This window comes from Tyto alba, unplaced genomic scaffold (assembly GCF_018691265.1).
Source record: "Tyto alba isolate M040663 unplaced genomic scaffold, T.alba_DEE_v4.0 Super-Scaffold_45, whole genome shotgun sequence".
Taxonomy (NCBI): Eukaryota; Metazoa; Chordata; class Aves; order Strigiformes; family Tytonidae; genus Tyto; species Tyto alba.
In genome coordinates, this window is record NW_024881321.1 from 19,690,131 (window position 1) to 19,714,398 (window position 24,268).

General features: G+C 35.7%; 1 protein-coding gene across 3 annotated transcripts in view; it reads right to left on the bottom strand.

Annotated features, from left to right (window-relative positions):
- Nucleotides 1-24,268, bottom strand: part of RBM26 (RNA binding motif protein 26) — a 56,675-nt gene that overhangs the window by 13,856 nt on the left and 18,551 nt on the right. Inside the window, exons 7-18 of one of the 3 annotated variants that reach the window (XM_032999555.2) lie at nt 21,811-22,050; nt 20,241-20,381; nt 19,710-19,850; nt 18,574-18,685; nt 17,611-17,770; nt 16,044-16,208; nt 13,315-13,446; nt 12,258-12,329; nt 8,992-9,120; nt 6,630-6,704; nt 5,815-5,985; nt 331-435 (exon numbers count right to left, since the gene is read on the bottom strand). In XM_032999555.2, the coding sequence (XP_032855446.1) occupies nt 331-435; nt 5,815-5,985; nt 6,630-6,704; nt 8,992-9,120; nt 12,258-12,329; nt 13,315-13,446; nt 16,044-16,208; nt 17,611-17,770; nt 18,574-18,685; nt 19,710-19,850; nt 20,241-20,381; nt 21,811-22,050 (1,643 nt within the window). Of the gene's footprint in view, nt 1-330; nt 436-5,814; nt 5,986-6,629; nt 6,705-8,991; nt 9,121-12,257; nt 12,330-13,314; nt 13,447-16,043; nt 16,209-17,610; nt 17,771-18,573; nt 18,686-19,709; nt 19,851-20,213; nt 20,382-21,810; nt 22,051-24,268 lie in introns of all 3 variants that reach the window. The other 2 variants (XM_032999554.2, XM_032999556.2) reach the window with 2 other exon arrangements.

Here is a 24,268-nt window from a genome sequence, read left to right on the forward strand (position 1 = left end):
TATCAAACAACTCCACTACAAGCAACAATTTAAAAACACTCCAGGCTCTCAAGGAAGTATTACTACCACAAATTATAAAGTATCATGTCTTATAAATTGTTACAGAATATTTAAATAGATTAGCAATCAAAATTAAAGAAAATACTATATCTCTACCTCAGTGGACTTCAGAAACTGATTTTTTAAAATATTACTGCTAAATGCCTCCATCTGCATGCAACTTAATATTGCACTCTGGAAAAAATAGTTAATGACAATACACAAACTAATAAACATATATGAAAATATTTGATTAAAAGTTAATTGCTACAAAAGAAGAGACAAACATACTTCCAGCTGTAGCTCTGTATATTTTCGCCTTAATTCAGTAACTTCCTCCCCAGCTTGCATCTTCTTGTATAAATCCAGTTCAGTATCTAGTAACTCTTTCTGCATCTAAGAAATTGTTACGGTAAATTATTAGTTCCACAATTCACATTCTCTACTGAAGAAACAATTTTCTGATAAAATCCAAAGATCTATTACTATGCTCCTATCAGCAAACTATTTCAGAAATACACAGTGACTTAAAGATCGGCCAGTGCGGGCCGCCAGGCAAGGTAGTCTGCCACAGCATCTCTATCTGGAAAACAGATTCCTAGAAACTCGAAGGAAAGGGAATTTGAAAATGAGAAGCTGTAGTGGAATTTTAAACTTAACCAAGTTGTGGCTTATTAATTCAGACCACAGCTGTAACTCTGCAGGTATACTGTTTACTACACTAGGTTTTCATCTTCAAAAACAAACCAAGCACGAGCTTAGTTTCCCTCTTGTGCAGATAAAACTTCAATGTGTAGTACCATGTTTGAGTCTGGTGATGTCAAACCTTTCAGACTACCACACAAAGCCAAAGTCAGTGGAATTTTTTCTAAAGCAAATATACACAAAATAGAAAATGAAAAATTATACGGTAGTGATGATGAGATAAAAAAGGATTCTACAAAAAAAAAATGCAGTACAATTATGAATTAATACAAAATCTATATTCAGCATTCAGAAAAAGCATCTTAACTTTATCATAATTACATAATGTAAAAAGCACAAATGGTAGTTCTATTCAGACCACAGCAGAAAAAACAAGACAAATTATTAGAAGGTGAAAAAACATGTATGAAACTGAAAGGTGTCTCTGAACACAAATTTAGACACATTCACTGCAACCACTGAGGTGCAGGTGTCAGTACAGGTGCAGGAAAGGGCTTTATGTGGCCATGAAAATGTTATTTGAAGTTGTTCCAAACGGAAAGCTTTTTTTTTTTTTGTTGTTGTTGTTGTTTCATGGAAAAAGCAGCAGCCAAATGTTCCAGTGACATCACAAATGAAGAGTAAAATTATAGATGATTGTGAAACAGTTTTACATTTACACCCATTGATTGCAAAACCACAGCATGTAACGTATTCAAAGGCTGGTTGTCAAGAGATGAAGGTTTCACAGTTGTGACAGCTGGAAACCAAGTATCACCACTGAATTTTAAAGAAAGGGGTTTTTTGTTTCTTTGTTTTTTTTTTCCTGGAAGCTTTAAAAGAAAAAAAAAAAAAAAAAAACCAAACTGGATTATTCAACTGGCAACTTCAACCTGAACCACTTTCAGCCCCATTTTCTGATTATCTACAGCAACCACAGGAAAAAAAAAAAAATCTATTATCTCCTGTATAATGGTTTTCAAAGTTTTCAAAATTGGAAACAGTGTTTCTCTTGAATCCCACTGTTTCAACACATCAATGACAGGGCAAAACAACCACTTCTGAAGTATAATAATGAGCAGCAGTTAGAACTCACAAAGCAGCCAGTGACACTGGTGTCGTAAAGACTTTTGAGGTTTATTTCTAGTGCTCTTAATGAAGACTTCTCTTTTACACAGCTGTGCCAGGTCTCAAGAAAAAAGTACCTCCTTAAAGACACACCAAGAGGCAGCAAAGGTTTCTACACTCAGAGGGGAAGAGTATTTTGTAATCTGCATGAACTGGAACAAGACAGAAGTAAGCAAAGATAATGGCACAGTCACATGGGCCTCATCTTCAAGTCTGCTGGGTCTTCTGGGCTGCTGAGGTTTTAAACACTAACAAAATGCAAGAGAACCCAGAGCAAAGTCTTTCAGAAAATTGTCAAAGTTGTACATTTTAACCGAAAGCTGTGTTAAATCCTCACTTTCACAAAGGTCAGAAGGGACTGATTGTCTTCTCTCTTTCAAACATGTTAAAAATGCTCACAGATAATGCACAATCTCCCTGAGAGGAAAGCTACCAATAAAATCAACTTTTCTACAGCTTGGATGTTTTATCCATTATGAAACAGGTTTACTTAAAATGTTTCTTCACTTTCCATATTACAAAGGAAATGGAAAACCAGCTCAAGAACGTCATTAAAACTAACTCAAATTAGTGTACCACCTCACTTTACTAGTAAAAAGTCACACAAGGAAGTGGTGGACCAGGTCACAAAGCAAAGGGTGATGTGGGCAGAAGAGATCTCAAGATCAACAAAACCAGGTTGAATGGGGACCACCTCAAGTAAATACATATCAATCCACATAAATGAGGGAGGGCCCACAGAAGAGTATCATGGGGGAAGGTCTCATTTCTTTTCCGGGAAATCAATGACCCTCTGAAGAGCCTGTACACTAATACATACACACATGTGAAACAAAGAGCAGGAATTAGATGTCTGTGTGCAGTTACAGGGCTATAATGTCACAGGGACTACAGAAACTTCATAGGAAAACTCATACAACTGGAATGGTACAGGAAGGACAAGCCAGGACGGCGAGGAGCAGGAGTTGCCCTTTATGTGAGAGCCCAGTATGAATGCACAGAGCTCTGCCCAGGGACAGATGATGAACCAGTCAAAAGTTTACAAGTCAGGATTAAGACCTATGTGAGTGACGTTGCAGTGGATGAGTACTACAAACTGACTGATCAGGTAAGAGAAGTAGATGAAGCCTTCTTCAGACAACTGGAAGAAGACTCATGTTCGAAGACCACGGTCCTGGGCATCTGCTGGAAAGGGAGGATGATTTTCAAGAAGCACATCCTCAAAGTTCCACAGTGTCCAGGAAATAAAGCAAAGGTGACAGGATGTCTGCCTGGATGAACCGGGAGATCCTGCCAAAACTTATATCCAAAAACAAAGTATACAAGAGGTAGAAGCAGGGTCAGATCACAGAAGGAATATAGAGAAACTGTTTGAGCATGCAGGCACTGGTTTGGAAAGTCAAAGCCTACCCACCTAGAGTTGAATCTGGTAAGGGGGGTGAGAAACAAGAAGAAAGGCTTCTGCACGTCAATCCAGCAGCAAGAGGAACGCTGTGCTGTGAAAAATGTGGTATGACTGCTGAAAGTGAAAGGGGATGTGGCAACAGAGGACACAGGAACGGTCAAGGTACTCAATATCTCCTACTCCTTAACCTTTACTGGAAAGACTTACCTTCAGCAATCCCAGATTCAGAGACTAGTGAAAAGCCTGAAGGAAAACAACTTACCTTTGTTGGATGAGAATCAAGTTAGGAAACATTTAAACAAACTGGACATGCATAAAAACCTGGGACTCCACAGGATGCAGCCATTAAGTACTGAAGGAGCTCACTGATGTCATCACGAAGCCAATCTCAATTATCTTTGAAAGGTCATGGCATTTGGGGGAGGTTCTTCAGGACTGAGAAAATGCAAGTATCATTCCGATCTTCAAGAAGGGCAAGGAGATCTGGGTAACTACATGCTGGTCAGCCTCACCACAATCCCTGGGAGGATGAAGCAGCACATCATCTTGGAAACTATTTCCAAGCATATTAAGAACAAGAAAGTAATTGGGGAAAAAGGAGAAATCACACTTGACCTTAACAGCTGTCTACAATGAGATGACTGGCTTGGTGGACAAGAGCAGCGTAGTGGAAGTTGTTTATCTTGACTTCAGTACAGTTTTCAATACTGTTGCCCACAACACCTTCACAGCCAATAGGATGAAGTGCTGACTAGATAGGGAGACAGTGATGTGAACTAAAAATAGGCTGAACTGCTGGGTTCAAAGGGTTCTGATCAGTGGCAGAAAGTCCAGCTGGAGATCAGTCACTGTTCAACACCTTCATTAGTGACCTGGATGGTAAGACAGCGTGTCCTCAGCAAGTTTGTGGACAATACAAGATTTGGAGGAATGGTTGGTATACCAGCTGGTTGTATTTCCATTCAGAAGGATCTTGACATGCTGGAGAAACAAGGCAGGAGGAACATCCTGTATTTCAACAAAGGGAAATGTCAAGACCTGCACCTGGGTAGGAACAACCTCAGCCATGAGTACAGCTTGGGGGCTGCCCAGATGAAGACGACCTGAGGGGTTCTGGTAGCAGAAAAGAAGTTGAACATGGGACAGCAATGCATCCTTGTGGCAAAGGAGGTCAACAGCCTCCTGGGCTGGATTAGAAAGAGCATCACCAGCACGACAAGTGAGGTGATCCTTCTCCTATACTCTGCAGTGGTGAGGCCACATATGGAGTGCTGTGTCCAGTTCCAGGTTTCCCAGCACAAGAGACACATAGTGGAGAGTGTCCAGCAAAAGGCCACAAAGATGATTAAGGGACTGGAGCATCTATTACATAAGCAGATTCTGACAGAGCTGGGATTTTTTAACTTGAGAAAGAGAAGTTAGCAGTGGGGCAGATCTCTGCCATGTGTATAAATACTCAGTATGGATATGTAAAGAAGACATCCAGACTCTTCTTAGCAGCACCCTGTGATGGAATAAGACAATCCCAAGATCCCTTCCAATCTCAAGTATTTTGAGCAATACTGTGTTCTCAGCCTAATTTTCTTGTGCACTCCCAAGAATTTACAGGACCACTCTCAGGGTAAAATAATTCATGGGTTAAAATGCTGCACTTAAGTTAAAAAGTTAAAAAAAAAAAGATTTTTTGTCTTTACCAGAAAACGCACTGTACAAAAATCTGCTCTTTTATTAGCGTGCACTTCCTCACTTGATAAAGCAAGAAAAGCTTAACTTTTTTACTTTTTTAACATTTAAAAGAACATGTTATTTTCTTAAAATGTTATTTCTCAAAGTCTCACTTAATTCTTAATCACCTTGTGACCTGTTTAGGAACAAATACTTACAAAAAGCAAAATACTGCATTTTAAAAAGATAACTTAATTAGATCTTTAAGCAACTGGAAAACTCATTATAGCCATGTACTAACGAGAATGATAGCAGAGGAGAGAAATTCCTCTCACAGGTACAACCCAGACACGGGTAGCTAGATCAAAGGAAAACTGACCAGTATAATCTTCAATCTAAAAAGCTTTATATACTGAAAAATTTCAGTGACATAAAAAGCCCCGGAAAATTATGTACCAGTAGAGTAATCAACTAGATTTATGAAGGACTTTGTTTTGTGTATGAAAACTGACCAGAGATGTGTTGCATAATGATAATCCTTTTGCATAAGAAATAGTATTTTCATGATTTCTCTTCACAATTTAAGAAAGCAATTGACTATACACAGGAGATGGGATAAGACAAAAGATTGATTGTGAGATTTCTGTTTTGTTTTTTGACTTTCCAGATGATGTAATATCTATGTAACTGTGGGTAAACCTTTTAAACAACAGCATGGTTCTAAAATTATCTATGTTCCTTTTAAAAGAAGGCAAAACCAATCTCACTTCAAAGGTTACTTCAAAATTAAACCAGTATGGCTCTAAATACTGCTGATGTGGCTGCACATTTTTATACTGCCCACATAAACAGGTGAATTAATCTTACTAAAAAGTTGACCAAAACTTGAGTACCTGAGTCTTAGTTTTCATGCTTTTTAAAGGAGCCCCTCCTCCTGGTGATACACCTTTTAATTCATCCTTTAACTTGGTAATGCTATTAGTCAAAATTTCCAGTGTTTTCATTATTTCTGCTTTGTCTTCTGACTTCATGGCTTTATTCTTCTCCAGCTTTGAAATCAGCATCTGTCCAATTTAAAAAAATAAAATCTTTTTGCTTAGAACTCCTATTACAGGTTTGTTTTCCAGTACTCCTTACAATTAATGGAAAAAAAGAATACTGCATTTATTTTGCTGTGATATTCAAACTCAACACATAGGGCTTTTAACAGCTTATATTAAATGAAAATCTTTGTCTGAATCTCCAACTAATTTGATACTGAACATATGATATCTCCATTTCATTTGGACAAATTTGTATAACATCTTTAAGTTACTTCAAAATTTTTATTCAATTTAAATGACATTTTAGCTTGTCTCTCCTCCTAAACTTAAGTGCATTCAAGCATACTTTTCTACATCAGTCCTCCTTCTCTTGTCACATAAAACTCTCAGGCTTTAAATTCTCCCAAAAAACAAATGCATGTTGCACTCAAATTAGACAATTTCAATTAATATTGCACCTAAATTCCATAAGCTTGTAGTTTAAGTGAACTAACAAGACAAGTTAGAATAAAAGTCTAAATTTAAAATAATGTGATAATACCATTCTAGGAGAATGCTTATTTTATAGGCCAGTTTTGTAGCCCACACTTACAAATTCTGAAATAATTTACAGTAAACAGATTTTACAAACTAATTGCTGCCTTTCTTTAATGCTAATATTTTACCTTTTGTGTTTCAATGTGCTTCTCTAAGATTTCTTGCTTCTTTTTTCTCACATCTTGTTGAAGTCGTAATGCTTCCTAGAAGCATAAAAAAAATATAGAAAGTTTCTAGATTTTGAAAAATAATACTGTAAGAATAATATACTATACCTGACAACTATACAGTAGTAATTTAGAATAACAGCAAAAAAAACAAACAAAAAAAAAAAAAAAACCACAAACCAGTAACAGAAACTCAAGGTACTGAAAGACAACATTTCAAATTATGTTTTGGAAAACAATGCATTACCAAATTAGCGAAGGATCTAATGATCTTTCTTAGTTAGATCTGTGCTAGGAAGACTTCATTATTACTTACGTAAAAAGTAGCCCCTTACACAACTCCACTGAAAGCTGAAAGGCAATATAATATACTACCGCAAGAGGTACAACATACAAGAGCTTAAATGTGCAAGGACAGTATCTTGAAAGCAACTGTAAATCAAGTCCATCAATTAAAACATTCTCCAGTACAGTTACAAGCAGAAAGAAAATACATTCTGTTTTCTAAAATTAAAATGTTACCCAAAGAAAACCATCTCTTCTGTGTCTGACTGATATAACTTGGAAGTGACAAGTACTACCACTCAATCTGCTAAAAACAGAATCTTGACATTGCAATAGGCAAATCAAAATAAACTGAAACTGATAAATTTGTGACATATAGCACTCAGGAGAAGCAGAAGGAGATACCACAGCTGTTGTGTTCAGCTTCTACTAATGCTGCTTGAGAGAAAGCAATTGCTTCTTACTCTCAGATACAGAATGTAGAAGTCTTAGACAGCAGGATACTTGCAGAAAACAATTAAGAGCTTTGATATCAACATATTTACTGGGATAAAGGAGGAGAGGCAGAAGATGATTTTGCACTTGTAGATCACCCATCAACTGGGATCAGACTGCAAGTGGATTATCTCATACAAAGAGTGTAAATACACAACAGCCATAAAAAGGGAATAATAATAATGTTTCTGTATGCCTTCCCAAATACTGACAAATTATGCTCCATGAAATGTTAGTTTTGCAACACAGTGTGCAATCATTTTTCTGAAGGGAAAAAGAAGATAAGACAAGGAGATGAATGATTAGAAAAAACAGGGAAACAGGAAGAAAGGAGTGAGTCCCACAAAATCATGTTTTTCCACAAGTACACTGTAATAGAAATCTCTGGAGAGGAAGGAGCAGAAGACCACATGAAAAAAGAGCCAATCACCTAGCATGCCTTCAGTGTCTTCTCTCAAAAAAAACTCCTACAGCTGTTATGACGAGTCCATAATTTTATTACAAGCTTTTTGCCATTTCCCAGGCACTTATCATCTTAACTTGAAAGGTAAATGCTCTAATTCTGAAAAACATGTTTTAGGGGACAAATATGAAATGAAGTCCCAAAATTAGAAGTGATTTCTTTGAAGTCTGGACCAATGCCACAACTGACATGCAGCTACAAACTGCTCTGTCAAATTATATTAGACAATAGTTACAGAAGTTTACCAATAGGCTAAAATCTTTAACAGTTATACTGCTTTTAACACTTCTGTTTGAATGTAATTTAGGATTGAACTGTCAATTTGAGGTTTGAAACCAGTAAGATAAACACTGTCCTGTATTTAGCTTTTCTAAATGAGAAGAATAAAAAAATAAGAAAAAGAATTATAAGAATAAATAAGAAATTATAAGGAATAAAAGGAGCTTTACTGGGCTCTTCTAAAAATTCTAAGCGAGCTAAACTATAACTGCCTGACTTAATCAAGGCCAAATGCATTTTTGTTACATCTCCTCTCTAACATGAAGAAAAAAAAAAAAAAAGAGAAAACCTAGTACTATGCAAAAATAAAAATGGATGCAGAAGAACTATAGCTTGTAAACAACGAAATGCATAGTCATACAGTTCTCAGTTCTCTCAAGTGAAGAAACAATTCTGGTCCCAAGTACAAAATACACTGAGAGTAAAGGTCAGTTTGATGATAATAAATGCCAGTTCCAGAAAGGCTGAAGAGAGAAGAACAGTGGCTATACTATACTCCCCTCCCACTCCCAATAGAGAATTCATGCCTCAACATAGAGATTCTGCCTTCAGGAAAAAGTGTTTCATATTTTGAACTTCTATAGAGTTTTAAACCTGCTTACACTGCCTGAACATACACTGAAAAAAATTAACAAAACAATGCTGAATTTTCTTGTCCTTTGAAAAGAAACCATTATAGTGAATTTAACCTTATAAGTAGTTTCATCTATGCTCTTGAGATGAATATACATAGTGCACTATGTCTAGAGGTCACAAGTTCCCAATCTAGGTCCATTTTATAAAGAAGCATATTTAATTTACCTGTTTTTTCTTCTGTGCTTCATTAGAGTCTAGCACGGAAGTGGAAACAACAGGCAAAGATTTCTGTGCTGCCTTCAAAGCAGCAGGGTTGTACACAGTTTTTGTCAAGCCAGTAGAAGTGGATAAAACCTATAGGAGGAAATCATTTTATTTTTTTTTGCCAGTGAATTTCAATTAAAAAAAAAAGCCATGAGTGCTTAAAAATATATAAGTGTCTTTTCTTTTGTCTGTTTTGATGATATGGAATATAAAAATTTGGTGTAACAATTGTATTTGGAGTTGCTGAAGTTAAGCAATTTTTAAAGAGGCAGCACCACATCAGATAGGTAAGAATTATAAACATCAGATTATAAATCCTTTCCACTGAGATTTCATATGTAGTTCCAAGCTTCAAATATATAAAATTGTATGTATTTGAGCATAATTAAGGAAGTAAAAGATTGAGATTTTCCTAAGAATAACTGAAGTTGTTGGTTTTTTGTTTGTTGTTTTTGTTTTGTTTTGTTTTAAGTTTAAAATACATTTTTTTTGTGGCTGCATGAATTTTCCAAGCAAAAATTCAACATAATTTTAGAGACTAAGGTCCAAAGTAGATAGAATAGTTCCTTTTCACATGCAGCTTGTGCAAAGTTGAGCTTACACAATCAGCAAGAATTCAAGTACAGGGAAGTCTTCAACATCGTACAGCAAAGGAAGAGACTCCTATGTCTCTCAGTTCTTCTTACATTTGTAATGAGGTATGACATTTCTCAACGACTTGCTGAGAACACAGTTGTCTGCTTTACAACCTCTCTAAAGTATACTATGTACATCTCTGCAATACCTGAAGATTTGGACTATTCTGTTTTTTTATTGTGTTCCTTAAAAGACATTTTGGCCATTTAGTATTGAAAAATCCACGGCTAAATGCTGGAGGTAATATAGGCAATATCTTGTCTGCCTTGTTAGCAAATCACAGCAATTATACAATTGGTATCTTTTCCAGGAGTCTCAAAATGTTTTATATGTATGTGGAAAATCAAAAGATGCATGCAGTGTCTACTGGTCACCATGCACTCCATAAAATAGACACAGTGCTCACCAACAGGAAAAAAAAAAAAAAAAAAGAAAAAGAGACTGCCATGAAACATTAGAAAGAGAGAAAAGATAAAGAGATCAGAAGAATTTACAACAGGAATGCTGCATATAAAAGTTTTTTTACTTTGTTGTGCAATTTATACTATTTCTTCCCACAGTATTTTCCAGAGTAGGCAGTGCAGAGAACAAAAAAATCAAAGCATATTATGGGGTATTATAAAAGGTGATGTAAAATGCTCTAAGCAGGCCATTAAAAAGGAGATGAAAGAATTTTTTAAAAACTCTATTAAAGCACATTAAGGTGTGCACACCCTGATCATATAGTTCCTATTACAAAGTCGCTTTAGGACAGGCTACACCACAGAGGACCAAGTAAAGACAAAAATATTGACACATTCCTTTTGCCCTGAACTGTCTTCATGGCAGAGTGAACCATACTTCCTCACCTCTTTTAATATAAGGAGAGATGCCACAGCTGATGTGCCTACACCAACTAATACAGAAGAGTGAGAAACAACAGATTAATGTCTTTAAGTCTGTTAATACTATACAAGAGAAGGAATAGCATCAATCTCTTCACAAGTTCATAAATTGCAAGTCCCTATACAGATCTTAAAAGGCCTCACGATGACTGTTTCACCTCCTTTTCCTCCTGCTCTTTGGGAAGCACAGTTACCTACTTTCTTACTGGGAAGTTCTTGTCATACCCTGCACTCGGTCAGAAGCAAAAAAACATCCAGGACATGACATGTATGTTTTTTGACAGATGTCAATCATTGAATTTCTAATGGTTACAGAGCATTATCACTGCAAATTAAGCAAGGCATTTCCTCGTAAAGGGACAGCAGTAGGTAAAAAACAGGCCAAACCAAGTTTCAGAGCCCTACTAAAAATGCCAAGGAAACTGCTGCTTCACAACCAGCCCACCAGCAGAAAACCATTTTAGCATTACTTTACTCTTTGTAGAAAAGTGTTTCAGGATAATTCAGCTCTTATGGAATAAGGAGGGAGGAGGAAAAAAAAATATTTCCACTTAAACTGAAGCAGACTTACTATTTCTAAAGTAAATATGTAGTATGTATGTAAAATGTAGTTCAGAGATACACAGTAAGATATTTATCTGTGATGAATTTAGGGCAACAAGAATGCAACTAAATCAAACTAACAACATAACGTAGGCAAGAGCCAAGATCAGTGCATTTAACTGGACTGCTCAGTTTGAAATTAATCCAAGAGGCATCCTCTACAATTACAACTCAACACTGAGTATTGTTACCTTTGTATGCTAAGTAGAGCATAGTATCTTTGGAGTGAATTTTAGTTGTTAGGCCCCACTAAATGCATTAACTGCCATACTGTAAGGGGGTGGGGGGGAAATACAGTGAATGCTTCATTCATTCCAGGTCAAGCCAAATCCCAAAAGAACAGATATACACCTAGACAGAGGAATCTTGTTACTGGGTCAAGCTTGCTGACTTTCTACCAGAAGTCTTCTCAAATGAATCTTATAAACACCGGGGAAGCCCGTCCCCTAAGGTGTTAAACAGATCTGGAAACATGCATCACGGACTTTGCTACTAAACACATCAACAACTCTGTGTTCTGAAAAATCACAACCACAGGGGAAAATACGTAACTCAACCACAATTCAGATGCACCTTTCCCACCTTACCTCTCTTTGTCCTTTCTATACTGATTGATTTCCACTTTTACCTTTTCACAAGTATTGAAGATTGCAAGGCCAAATAAGAAGGTAAACATTTACAGCATCACCTTTTAAGGGACAACAAAAGCCCCAAAACATTTTTATAGAAAGGCTTTCTATCGATTCATATGTAGTGTTGATATTTATTTTTAAAATTATTTATTTTTAAAATTTATTTCTGTATTCTTCTAACAACTCAGGATCCTAGAATGTATCTAATTATTCTCATGGCTGGATAAACAGAACCTACTATATTAAAACAAAAAACACATAATAGCAGCTTCTGTCCTAGCATGTTTTCTTCTTATAGTCATTTAGCCATCTGCTAACCGGCATTTCAATATACTATACTTCAAAAAACTAAACTTTAACAAGTGACTTGATTCATAGTTATGAAATAAATTTAATATTGACACATGGGGTTTTATAATAAAATTAATTCCACTGAAATTAAATGAGAAGAGAATGAGAGACATCCTCTTACCTTTTCAGTTGTTGGAGTAACTGGCTTTGACACAAAACCCAGTCTATCCTTCACAGATAATTTAGTCACATTCTAAGAAAACAAAACAAAATTATATTCAAATACACTTTGCGAATATTTTACTGTTTCCTGTGTAATTCCAAATGTTAGGAATTTAGAAAAAACATATTTGATAAAACCATAGATTTTTGAGCAACAACACAAGGAAAATTATATTAAGGCAGTTAATAAAATCAAATTTAGATATTTTATTTTACAGTTAATAGACATCTATAAATAGATTGGATAAGACAAAGATAAAGTCAAATTTGGAATCAAATATTACACTGCATGTTTTTTGCAAGAAGTCCATGACACACTAGCTGGCAGAGGATTATCTACACAGGCCCTTTCAAATACACTTCAGTTTTTGTGTTTTATAAACCCGCTATTTGCAGGCATCAATTGCAGAAAGTTGATTGAATTTAAACTACAAACGTTTTCTGAAGTGTGGTGGTCTTCCTTTTCAGAAGGAAAACTAAAGTAGTGGCACAATCTTAATAATGAAATACTTCTAACACAATAAAAATGTAAAGGCTATTTCTAATCAGAGTAACATGCCAGATTCTGTCATTATTCATAATGGTACTGTGGTTACATCCTTCCTTGTATTAAGGGTGATGTACAAATACTGAAAACACCTTTAAATGGTTTTAGCTGTTTAACAGACATAATATTAAAAAAAATATATAGCTTTCAGTTCTTTGGATAAATACAACATTATTTTGAATTCAGAAAATTGCAATTTAACACAACCTTACTGGAATATTTTTGGAATGCCTTTAAAAGTAAAAGGCTATGATACTAAAAATTAAGTACCATTCTTGGATAAGAAAGCCAAGTATCATTGCCCTGATGAAAACTTTAATATCAAAACACCACTAAATCAAATTAGATGCACTTATAAGTAGTAAATGAGTACTTGCACTGTATGAGTAACTAATGGATATATTCATACACTAGGGAACCTATGACAGAAAGAAAAACATGCAACTGATTTTTTGACTATTATACATACCTGAGTGACTTCTGTATTGGCACTCTGTGCTTCTGCAGGTTCAATATTACTTGCAGGTACTGGACCTAATCGCTCCTTGACTGATTGTTTCACTACCGGTAAACTAGGTTGCTGAACTAAGGGTTGTATTACCTGTAATGCCACCCCATTCCCCAAAGAAGCACATAATAATATTAATAAAAAAAGGCTGCTATATATGTAGTTCAATAAATACACAATGAAATTGCTGCAATGGCATTTAGATTTACACTTCTCCCTTTCTATCATTCAGTAGCTTGTTCACCTGATGGCAAAAATAAACAATGGTATTTAGGATGTTATACTATTTGTATACTGTATGCAGCAGTAACAACTATTTTGTACTTGCAGCTCACAGAAGTGATCAAACAACTCTGGTCTATTTCTATTATTCATGTCTACTTAGACTACCTTAATTTTCACCTGTTAAAACTGAAAAGTAATTAGCAGTCTTCTGATTCCTATCACAAATCTTTCATCATCAAGCATTGAGTTACGGAAAGGTAGAATACAAACATGTATCATAAAGACTCTCGCTTTTTACAGTGGTATGCCACTTTTCATCTTCTATGTGTTTAACTTGAACAAAACAGAAAAAGAAAGAAGGGTATGGAGACATGCAGTCATGGGACTGAGAAAAAGAAAACAGGGCAGCTAATCTTTGAACCTACCATGGATATACCCTGACAGCTAACACCTTGTCTTTTTTTCTTTGACAAAAACATTAAACACTTAAGACCAAAAAAATATGCTTCCAAGCAAGCTTCCTGTCATATTTATGATCCTCTGGAGGTCGCCTAATCAATTCCTCCACTCCAGGGCAAAGTCAGTTATACCTAAGCCATTACTGACAGTATCTATCTAACCAGTTCTTACAGATTTCCAATGAAAGAAGTCCTATCACTTCTCTAGGCAAAGTGTTTCAGTATTCTTTAATATCAGAAAATGTTTTTAATATCTAACTTAAGTCTCCTGTGCTGTCTTTTAGGCCTCACACTTCTTGCTTTATCTACTACAGATGTGGGAAGTATATTATTTCTGCTTCCTAGCAGAAATATTTCATTTGATGATTTATTATGCTTTACTCCCCCCATCTTTACTAAGTACTTCCACATTCCTTTCAGAATTTCCACAGTAAGAATTTTCCAAAGTAATCCTGCTGAGAAAACAGCAATGCTCAAGAAACTGTGCAGGACCGGATACTACTGAAGGGACAACTTAAAAGCCAACTGATTCTACATTGAAAAAAATTCAAGTCTGTCTTTAGTGCCTGACAGAAGAAATCTGGCAAGAAACCATTATAAATGCAGGTGAAATTAGTTTAGCTCTATTTAACTGATATACCAGAAATTTTGACAAAAATTCAAGTACTTCTAGTATGTGAGGTACTGTAAGAAAAGAGTTTCCATACTACTTGACCATATGGTACCAAATATTAATTTCAATTAAAAGGGAAGTAAATATTCATGCTCCTGAAAGGCTTATGAATTAAAAATACCTGTTTACTGACTCAGTAACTTGGTAATTGTTATATTTTGGGTAGAAGAACATGAAAACATTGCACTAAAATTTTAATTTCCTGTTTAAGTTTCTTTTCACTGTGCACCCTCTTATCACACATAACAGACTTCAAATTATAGTCTCCTGTTCTTTGTGAGGCAGAAACCCTTGATAGTCACCTGTCAAAACATCAAGGTTAACTTGTCAAGGTTGGTGTGCTCAGTAGCTAGTAACATCACTAAAAACCATAAGACTATTGAAAACTGATTTTCTGCAAAGTAACAAATATACAGATCAGACATCTGTTTGGAAATACAGAGTTAATACTCCAAGCTATGCAGCATAATCGGCAAAAAACTGATGGCAATAACTGTTCAAGCTATCCTTCTCTAACAGAGGTAATGTTTGTATGAAAGCACATTATGTACTCCACTGCCCTCTTCTGGCTGATGAGATGTAAATCAAGTTTAAAAAATAAATACCATTTTGAGTAGCACTAGTTCAGAATAAGCATGAAGGATATTTATAAATCTGATTTAAAACTCAAATCTAAAGGATGATAACTGGGGAGATAGTGAGACAGATGTCATTCAAACTGCATTTTTGTAGCTAAAACATGAAGCGTTTATTACAAAAGGAGGGAAAGGAAAATTAAAATGCTGTACAGCAGGATTACTATGGAAAACTGGGTCATTGACTCTGAAAGATGATGGCATACACCATCCAGAGAAAGAAGCAATTCAAAACTCTATAGTTAGAATAGCCCTCTAAACTCATTTGTTCATTATATCAGCCTATATAAATAAGCGAACGTTTCATCTATAGAACCTGCCTGAAGAAGTTTAACTCTGCTGTCAGTCTTACACTCACCAGCAGAAAAAAAAATACAACCTCTCCTAGTTGAAGCAAAATAGATGTTATTCAGCAGACAGTTGCTTCAAATCTTGCTTCACATGAGATGACAGAGTGGAATTCTTAGTAAATCACAGAAGAGTTTTCTTTAAATACCTTTAAGTCTTATCTTGCTAATCAACTCCTGAACCTTTTATCTCAAGTCAAAGAATCTACAATTACAGAGTAACTTTTGTATAAGAATTACATGAAGTATTTATTATTTTGAAAGTGCTTAGTTTATATAAACATGTTTTTAAAATGTTTAAAAGATTATATTTAATATAACATTCTAGATAGAGTAGACTTAGATCCTCTACCTTCTGTGCCGTAGTTTGGATTTGTGGTGCACTGCCTTCTCGGTGCCAATAAACTTTAATAAAACGATTATTTAATACTGCTTCTGTACTCGATATAGCTTTCTTTGCTTCCTCATGTGTGGCAAACTGAATAAGGGCACCTTCTGGATCACCTTGATATGCCACCTAAAATTTAAAACAGAAGAAAAGCTTACTGCATGTAGGTTTTTCATTTGTGTCTCAATAAAATCACTAGTTTCGAGGCTCAGAAGCTTACAGTTTAAACCCAATAAGGGTCATTAGATAAATACTTCGCATCCATGATTCTGTTTAAAGAGCCTGGTGTCAAAAAGCAACCCTTAGATTAAGCGAATAAACTTTAAGAACAGTTAAAAAAACCCAAGCTGAAATAAAATACCTAAACAATCAAACAGTATTTCTAACTGCAAATACAAGCAGTTGTTTGAAAGACAGGAGAAAGCATCACTGAATAAAATTATTACAAAAAATACAGGGGTCAGTTAATAAATGTCCTATCTAGTAACAGAGCTAGACAACAAAGTTCCTTTTAGTTTTCCTCCTTTGAACATTAACATATTATTTTAGACACCTTCAAAGGACAAAATAATATCTTTTGGAAGAGCAGAGCTTGCAATATCTCAGTACCTGTCTGTCTGTGTCTACATATCCACGCATAATTTCACTTGCCTTATTGAATAATTCTGCCTGCTAATACACCCAACATTCTTAGGTAAACTATGGAAAGCCTTAAGAAATACTTAAGAGCAATTAAGAGAGATTTAAATTCCCTCAGTGTTTAGACAGACGTAGGAGGTTTATTCTGTACTCTATCAGTACACATAGAAATATTCAATTAAACCTCTTCATTCAACCTCTCAGTGCAAACAAGAAAACATACATAAAAACACAAGCTAGGATCTGAAACTTGTCAATAATGAAGTAGGATGAAAGATCAGACTGGGTAGCTTAGAAACAGGATACAAAATACTGACATGACACATACAATCTGCAGTATGTAACACCAACCTAAATTAGGCCCTATTTCTTTGCATCTCTTTTATATCTTTCTCTAATTGTTTGCTTATTTCTGTTTATAAATGTGAGTCACTCAGATACACCAAGAAGTAATTATAAGGGACAAACCATCACTACTAGGGGACTAGAAAGCAATTATATCACAGGGACTGCTTTCTGCATGAGAAAGTCAGGTGTTCTGTATTTACAATTTATCTCAAAGAATACAGAGTTTATCATATCAGATCCAAATTTGAGAAAAAGGGTGGAGGAAACACACTTCCAATCAATTTTCAATGTTTTTAACAACATATCTTAGAAGTCTTATCTGTGAGGAAAATTCTCGCTCAAAATCTGAAGGACTGCTAGAACATTTTATTTCTCTTTCTTCAATGACAATTCCATTAAAAACAGTAATATCATGTTTAAGAAACAAATTAGAAGAACAGTGAGAACAGTTTCAGGGAACCAATTAAAAAACAGTTGTCATTCTCCTTTTAACAACTACTATCATTAACTCAAAGCATACTGTCTTGTCTTTGTTGACTCTTACCTGCAGGTTGACTAAGTTTCCAAACTTACTGAAGTGCTCATTAAGTTTGCTGATATTGTTAAGTTCTGGAGGAACTTTTCTCAATTCAAGTTTTGTGTTTTCATTTCCAAACTGCACCTTCTTCTGGAAACCTGGACTATTTGTTCTGTTAAAATTTTGCCTGCAACAAATAAAAATCAAGCCAGAAATCCATAGCAAGCTAGCAAACACAATGTGAAATTGTATACGCTTACATAGGAGCATGTGTGTATGAGAGAGAGAAAGATCTTCAGACTTCAAAAAAAAAAAAAAAAAGCAATTTTAGAAAAGTGTGGAAGGGTACAGCACACAGCCCCATACACCTGCAGTTTTTCCCACCAATACTCTCAGCATACCCCCATGCATACATCTGCACAAGAACTCACAATAATTTGTTTTCGGCATTAAGTCCAGACTTCTGCATTGCTTCTCTTCAAAAACTACTTCTCAGCTATTCCACAGAATCTCCCCAATGATGTTTCAAATAACTAGGCTCTCCTCAGTCCCGGTAATCTCTTAAAATCTCTTCCAATCTTTTGTCACCCCAGGTATATCTGGACACTAAGCACTGCACCCTGTATTTTCCTGTCATTAACATACCTGGCAACTCAAACCAAAATAGCAATGATAAAATTCACATTTCAAAACTAAATTCAGCCATCTCTAACAACCATCACATTGCAGCTTCTCTTGTTTCTTAGATCATTCCAGCTTTCAGGGAGTAGATCTCGGTATCATCCAAAGCAACTTCTGCTATCTCTATACTGCCTTTGAGAGAAGACAGTCAAATACAGATCACTCTGTCGCGTGATTTATTTTAGTACAGTCAGCTTATTCATGGTTTAACTTGCTTGCAATTTATATAGTTTTATATGATTCAAATTACAGAAAAGAGCTCCACAGAATTCCAACTATTAAGTCAACCTTGTGTTAATGATCACTCACTTGTCAAACCAAGTCTTCTTTGTAGGAATTCCACCATCCCCTGCACCAATTGTTCTTTTCCTGGATTCAGCATCTACCACTATTCTCATACTACTTTTATTAGGAGGTTTTTCTGTAAACAGATGAAAAGATTTTACAATATTTTTTTGTATTTTCTGTGTATTTGATCATAAAAAGGTACTCTGCCCAAACTGAGTTTACAGTGAAAAGCACAGTTGTTTATTTTGAAATTATTATGATCCTTGTTCAAATCTTGGTCACAGACTATTCATCTTACTTATCAACAGATGCTGTGACAGATCAAAATAGCTAATAGTTTTCATTTTGTCACAGTAACATCAAACATAAGGAAAACAAAAGAGGTGTGACAGAAGGCATCTGCCTCAAGATGACTGCACTCACTGATTCAGTGTCCCATACAATACTCTGAGGCTCACACCACTTCTGCTAACAGCCCCATTCTACTATTAGATGGCACACACAAAAATGCTCATGATAGGAAATGTACAGCACTCCAGTGCACTAACACCTAGGAGCAAGATTTAGGGATGGGGTGGGAGAGAAGTGGCTCTTGCTGAAGAACAGGAACCATATTGGGGGACTCCTCACTGAAAATATACCAACAGAAACACAGTAAGATTAAATACAAATACATACAAACGTAAACAAAACCACATTTAAAAAACTGTTTTTATCCCCCTTCCCTTCTCATTTTGTGTGCTGCTGCTTCTTCTCAGGGCCACAGGAACTACAAGGTTAGGATTTTAGGATTACTCATACATAACTGTCTGCTACCAGATAAAAATGCCTCCCACCTCTCTGCAGCAAAAATCACTCTGAGATTCTGTTACAGAAACACTAACATTTTTCTGTATAAAAGATGTACAAAGTGACCAGTTATTACAGCCAAGTGTAAACTGTGCAATGCAGTACTCTAGTAAGAGGTTTCATTTTACCTGTAAAAATATATGCACAGATCAACTATGAGCATAATTCCCTATTCAACTCAACTTCTCTTAATTCCAGGTTTTTAAAAATGCAATGGTTTTCAGTGTTACATTCTCCGAAAACTGCCTCAATCTGCATTAATGCAAGAAAACCATCTAAACTACATAAGTATAGTTTTAAGAGCATACCTCTGGGTGGTAGATCCATATCACCTGATGTAAGTCCTATCAAATTTGGTCTTTGGGCATGTACTCTATGTCTATACATAGGTCTTGATGTATTTGTTATACTTGGAGCTTCTGGATTATAGCCATCTGTGTCGTACGTTTCTGGTAACAAAGACATTGTCTAATTAAAATAAATTGCAGTTAAAACCCCTAAGGTTTCAAAGACAATATGTCATTTAATTACAAAATACAGTTACAATGAAAGAGTTGTATAACAACTATACTAAAAAATTGCCATGTCAAGTTTACTGCTTAAACACAATGAAAATATTATTCCATAGTCAAGATTCACACTTTACATGCAAATTTTACTTCTATCTCGAACTAAGTTAGAAAAAAAAAAATGTGTTAAAAGTTACTGTCACAGTCCAAATGATACTTATGAACTTATTCTCCCAAACTATGAAATTATAATATCTAAAAAGTACAGTATAATATGAATCAATGTTATTCTATTTAGCAAACCTTGTGGGCAAAGCCTCAGTACTACACCTGCTGTAAAAAGAGAGGGTGGAGCAGGAGGCGGCTGGTGATGAATACCCGTTGTAACAACAGTAGGAACTGAGCTAGTTGCTGAGTTGGGGGGGGCATCCATGCCAGCAGGCTGCAAGGGGGGAAGTGGAGGGGGTGGTCCTGTCAAAAAAGAGGAAAACACTGCATTCATTTATTATCCACTAGGCTTACATTACACCAAACGCATAAGGAAATTGATCTGAAAAGTTTTTAAGGCTACTTAAAAAAAAGGGGTGAGAGGGTATGTATACAGACATGATGCTGAACCATTCATTTATATGAAACCATTCCCTCCAGCCAAGGACTCTGAACTTAAGATTACAGAGGAAAGCATTTCAAGAGTTTAACATTTCTCCAAACACTTTTTTTTCTATAAGCAAAATTTAACTAACCCAGTATTTATCTTCACCAACAAGAGATCTTCAAAGCTCTATAAAAACCCCTCAAAGAAACAAATTCTACTTTTGAATAGTGTATAACAAAAATATTCTATGATGACAATAATTAATTTGACTGAAATTATTTTTCCAAATATCCAGGAAGAAACCTACAACTCTGGTGGAAAGTCAAAGGTATCCTTCTTAAAACTGAGGGGTTTTGTTGGTTGGTTGGTGGGTCTTTTTTTATAACAGGTAAGGTGACACTTTCAAAGCTGAGCAGTCAAGCCTGACCTTCAATTTAATCACTGGCAAAACCACATTTTGGAAAAAGATACAAAGTCACATATTTAGACTTTGCACACAGATCTGGAAATAGCATGTGAGGCAGAACCAATTACCCCAGCAATATAGGTACTCTACTAAGCAAAATAAATACATACAGATCTTACTGAAATATACTATCAAATGCAAATGGAAACAGTTTAAGAAACTTCAAAGCAATATCAAATATCAGTTATTCTTGCATAATTTTACCAAACGGGACATCTAAATTAGTAAAAAAAAAGGGAAATGAATAATCACCTAAAACTAACATAACAATTTTTAAACCACACAAGGAAACCGAAGTCTTCCTGCAATTCGTAGTGCTTAAGCCAAAATACTTTCTAATGAAAGAATAAACAAGATGGAGATTTTTTTCTTAGTTACTTTATAAGTGTAGTTTCAAAATTAATCACAAATGACATTTTAAGATGTAAATTTGATGTGGACATGAATTTTCTTTAATTTTATTATTACAACTAAAATGCTAAACATCTGTTGTTTACAGGATTTTTCCCTTCTTCTCTAACAGTAGTCACTCCCAGAGAGCTTCTCCTTTAAAACTCAAGGAATTGACTTTTGCCACACCATGCTTTTACTTAAACACAAATACAGTGTAATTCCATAATCAAGATTCACATTTAACACACAAATTTTACAACAATCAACTTTGCAACATTTACAATAAAAAAGCCAGTAATTTGGGGACTAAGATATGCCACAGTAAAGGGTAGTACAACTTTCTAAAATATAGCTAGCCATCTTCAACCACCTTTTTGCACTGCATACAACCCAAGTAACATCCATGCTTCCCAACTAAAAAACGGGTTTTAATCTTTTTAAATTACCTGTTACAGGTGGAAGACTAGGTGGCAAGGGGCCTGGTGGTGGTACTGGAGGTCTAAGGTTAACAGGAGGAGGACTCAGAATTGGTGGAGGGGGAGGAAGTCCAGGAGGAGGTGGTCCTTCAACAACAGGGGGTTGTGCTGGAAAAGGCAGAATGCCAGGAAGATTCACATCTTCCACCACTACTGGATCGCTTCCATGATCAAAAGGGCACATGTCTCCTCTCATACAGAAACCCTTTTCTGAAATATCAAAACCAAAATAGTTGTTGTTAGTATTCTACAGCAGTAGTTTGATTCAGAGTACATAGAAGACATTCTATGTGTAATGCAGCAGTTTGTAAATTAAGAGCTTCACATATCAGCAGAAGCTTGTATTAGAAAATGACACTGACCATTTCGCTTTGTTTTAACAGTCAGCACACAGGAAGATTGCCGCAACACTCTAGCAGAATAAATGCAGGAGTTAGATTATTCTTGAAGAATTAATTCTGCACTGAATTGTAACAAAATGTGAAAGCAAAGACTGAAATCTAGAGATCTTCACATTAACTAAAACGCAGTGTTTCTAAGTAAAAAGTGCAGATACTGGGACTAAGAAACCCCTATTAAAGTTAGAAGTTAATATTATAAAATTCCAACATGAAAAAATTCATTCTAATTCTTTTTTCTCATTTGCAATTATTTCAGGAAGAATTAGAATGTTTTGCCACAGTTTAATGCAATTATGTAAGAGCAAAAAGTTTTGTTATTTACATAGCTATGCATTGTATATATGTACATATACATAAATATGTAAATATGAAACACACACATATGAATAAATATGGATATACATTCACTACTATTCTTTTACATACAAGTAAAACATTGGAGCAGGTCCAGAGGAGGACCACAAAAATAACCACAGGGATGGAACACCTCTCCTATGAAGAAAGGTTGAGAGAATTGGGCTTCAGCCTGGAGAAGAGAAGGCTCCAGGGAGACTTTATTGCAGCCTTTCAGTACTTAAAGAGAGGCTTAGAAGAAAGTTGGAGACAGAATTTTTAGCAGGGTCTGTTGCAACAGGACAAGGGGTAATGACTTTAAACTGAAAGAGGGTAGATTCAGACTAGATATAAGGAAGAAATATTTTATGATGAGGGTGGTGAAACACTGCAACAGGTTTCCCAGAGAGGTGGTAGATGCCTCAACCCTGGCAACATCCAACATCAGGCTGGACAGGGCTCTGAGCAACCTGATCTAGTTGGAGATGTTCCTGCTCATTCCAAGGGAGATGGACTAGATGACCTTTAAAGTCCCTTCCAACCCAAGCCATTCTATGGTTATCTGTTTAGCAACAGCCCCAACAAGAAATGTACAATTCAATGCAGTATGAGGGAAAAGTCCAAAACCTCTTCCAGTAAAATACGAAGAAAGCCGAGTGCCTACTTCCTCAAAACATCATGCTGAAAAGCAGTCTATGTTACGTCACCTTCAGGAAGCATTACAGAACATATAAATTGAAAGGCTAATGAAAAATACAAGTTCTGCAGATGGTCAAGTAGAAAATGTGAAAGTGCACATAGGAAGAGCAGTATGTTGGAACCAGCTAGCCACTGAAGAGAGAGATACAAGCTTGTAAGTTTAGGAGACACAAACAGCCATAAGAAAACCAAATGGCACTGACATCTACTGAGAGAATTTAGTAACAATCAAAAATAGAGAAAAAAAAAAAACAGTGAATATTTGGGAATAAATATATCACAGTTTTCTAAACATTACTATTTGCTTCATACTCACAAATTGGAAATAATAAGCTGCTACAGAAGACAGACTGTTAAAGGTACAAAGTCACAGTGTCATGCCCGGAGATGTTATTTCAGAAGTATACTAGCCTGCACGTTTTGTTCCTTTCTAAAAAACCTGTAGAGCTGGGAGACCATGACACAACGCTCTGCAGCTCAGCTTGCATTAGGAGAAAACTTCAAAACAAAACTATACTTTCACAACTCTACTTGCTTCACAGTATTGCTGTGATGTATACTGTCAAAGCTATTCTTCACAAGTGCAGCTCTGCCAACACTTGAGAGCTCAGTCTCCCATTCTCTTTACTTAAAAAAAAAATTCTATTCTCATCAGTGCTGAATGTAAACTGGCCTAGATCTTAAACTCGTCATTGTGGTATACTACAAAAAAATCCCTCAGAAAAAACTTTAGGGGGAAATTTTAACTCTTCTGAGCTAACAGATTGACTGGCTGAATTCAGCTAAGATACTGCCAACTGCAGCAGCCTCTTCTGTGGATTTTGGCACAAGACAGGCAAAATGATAGCTTAAGACACAGATAAGCACAAAAACCCGCCCAATCTTAAGAAACACCTATACGGAAAAAATGGGTTAACATGAGCCTGGGAAGTTGTAGCTCTAGACTTTTCTAGTTGAAAATTATCTCTTGGATAGGATGGAATAAAAAAAATATG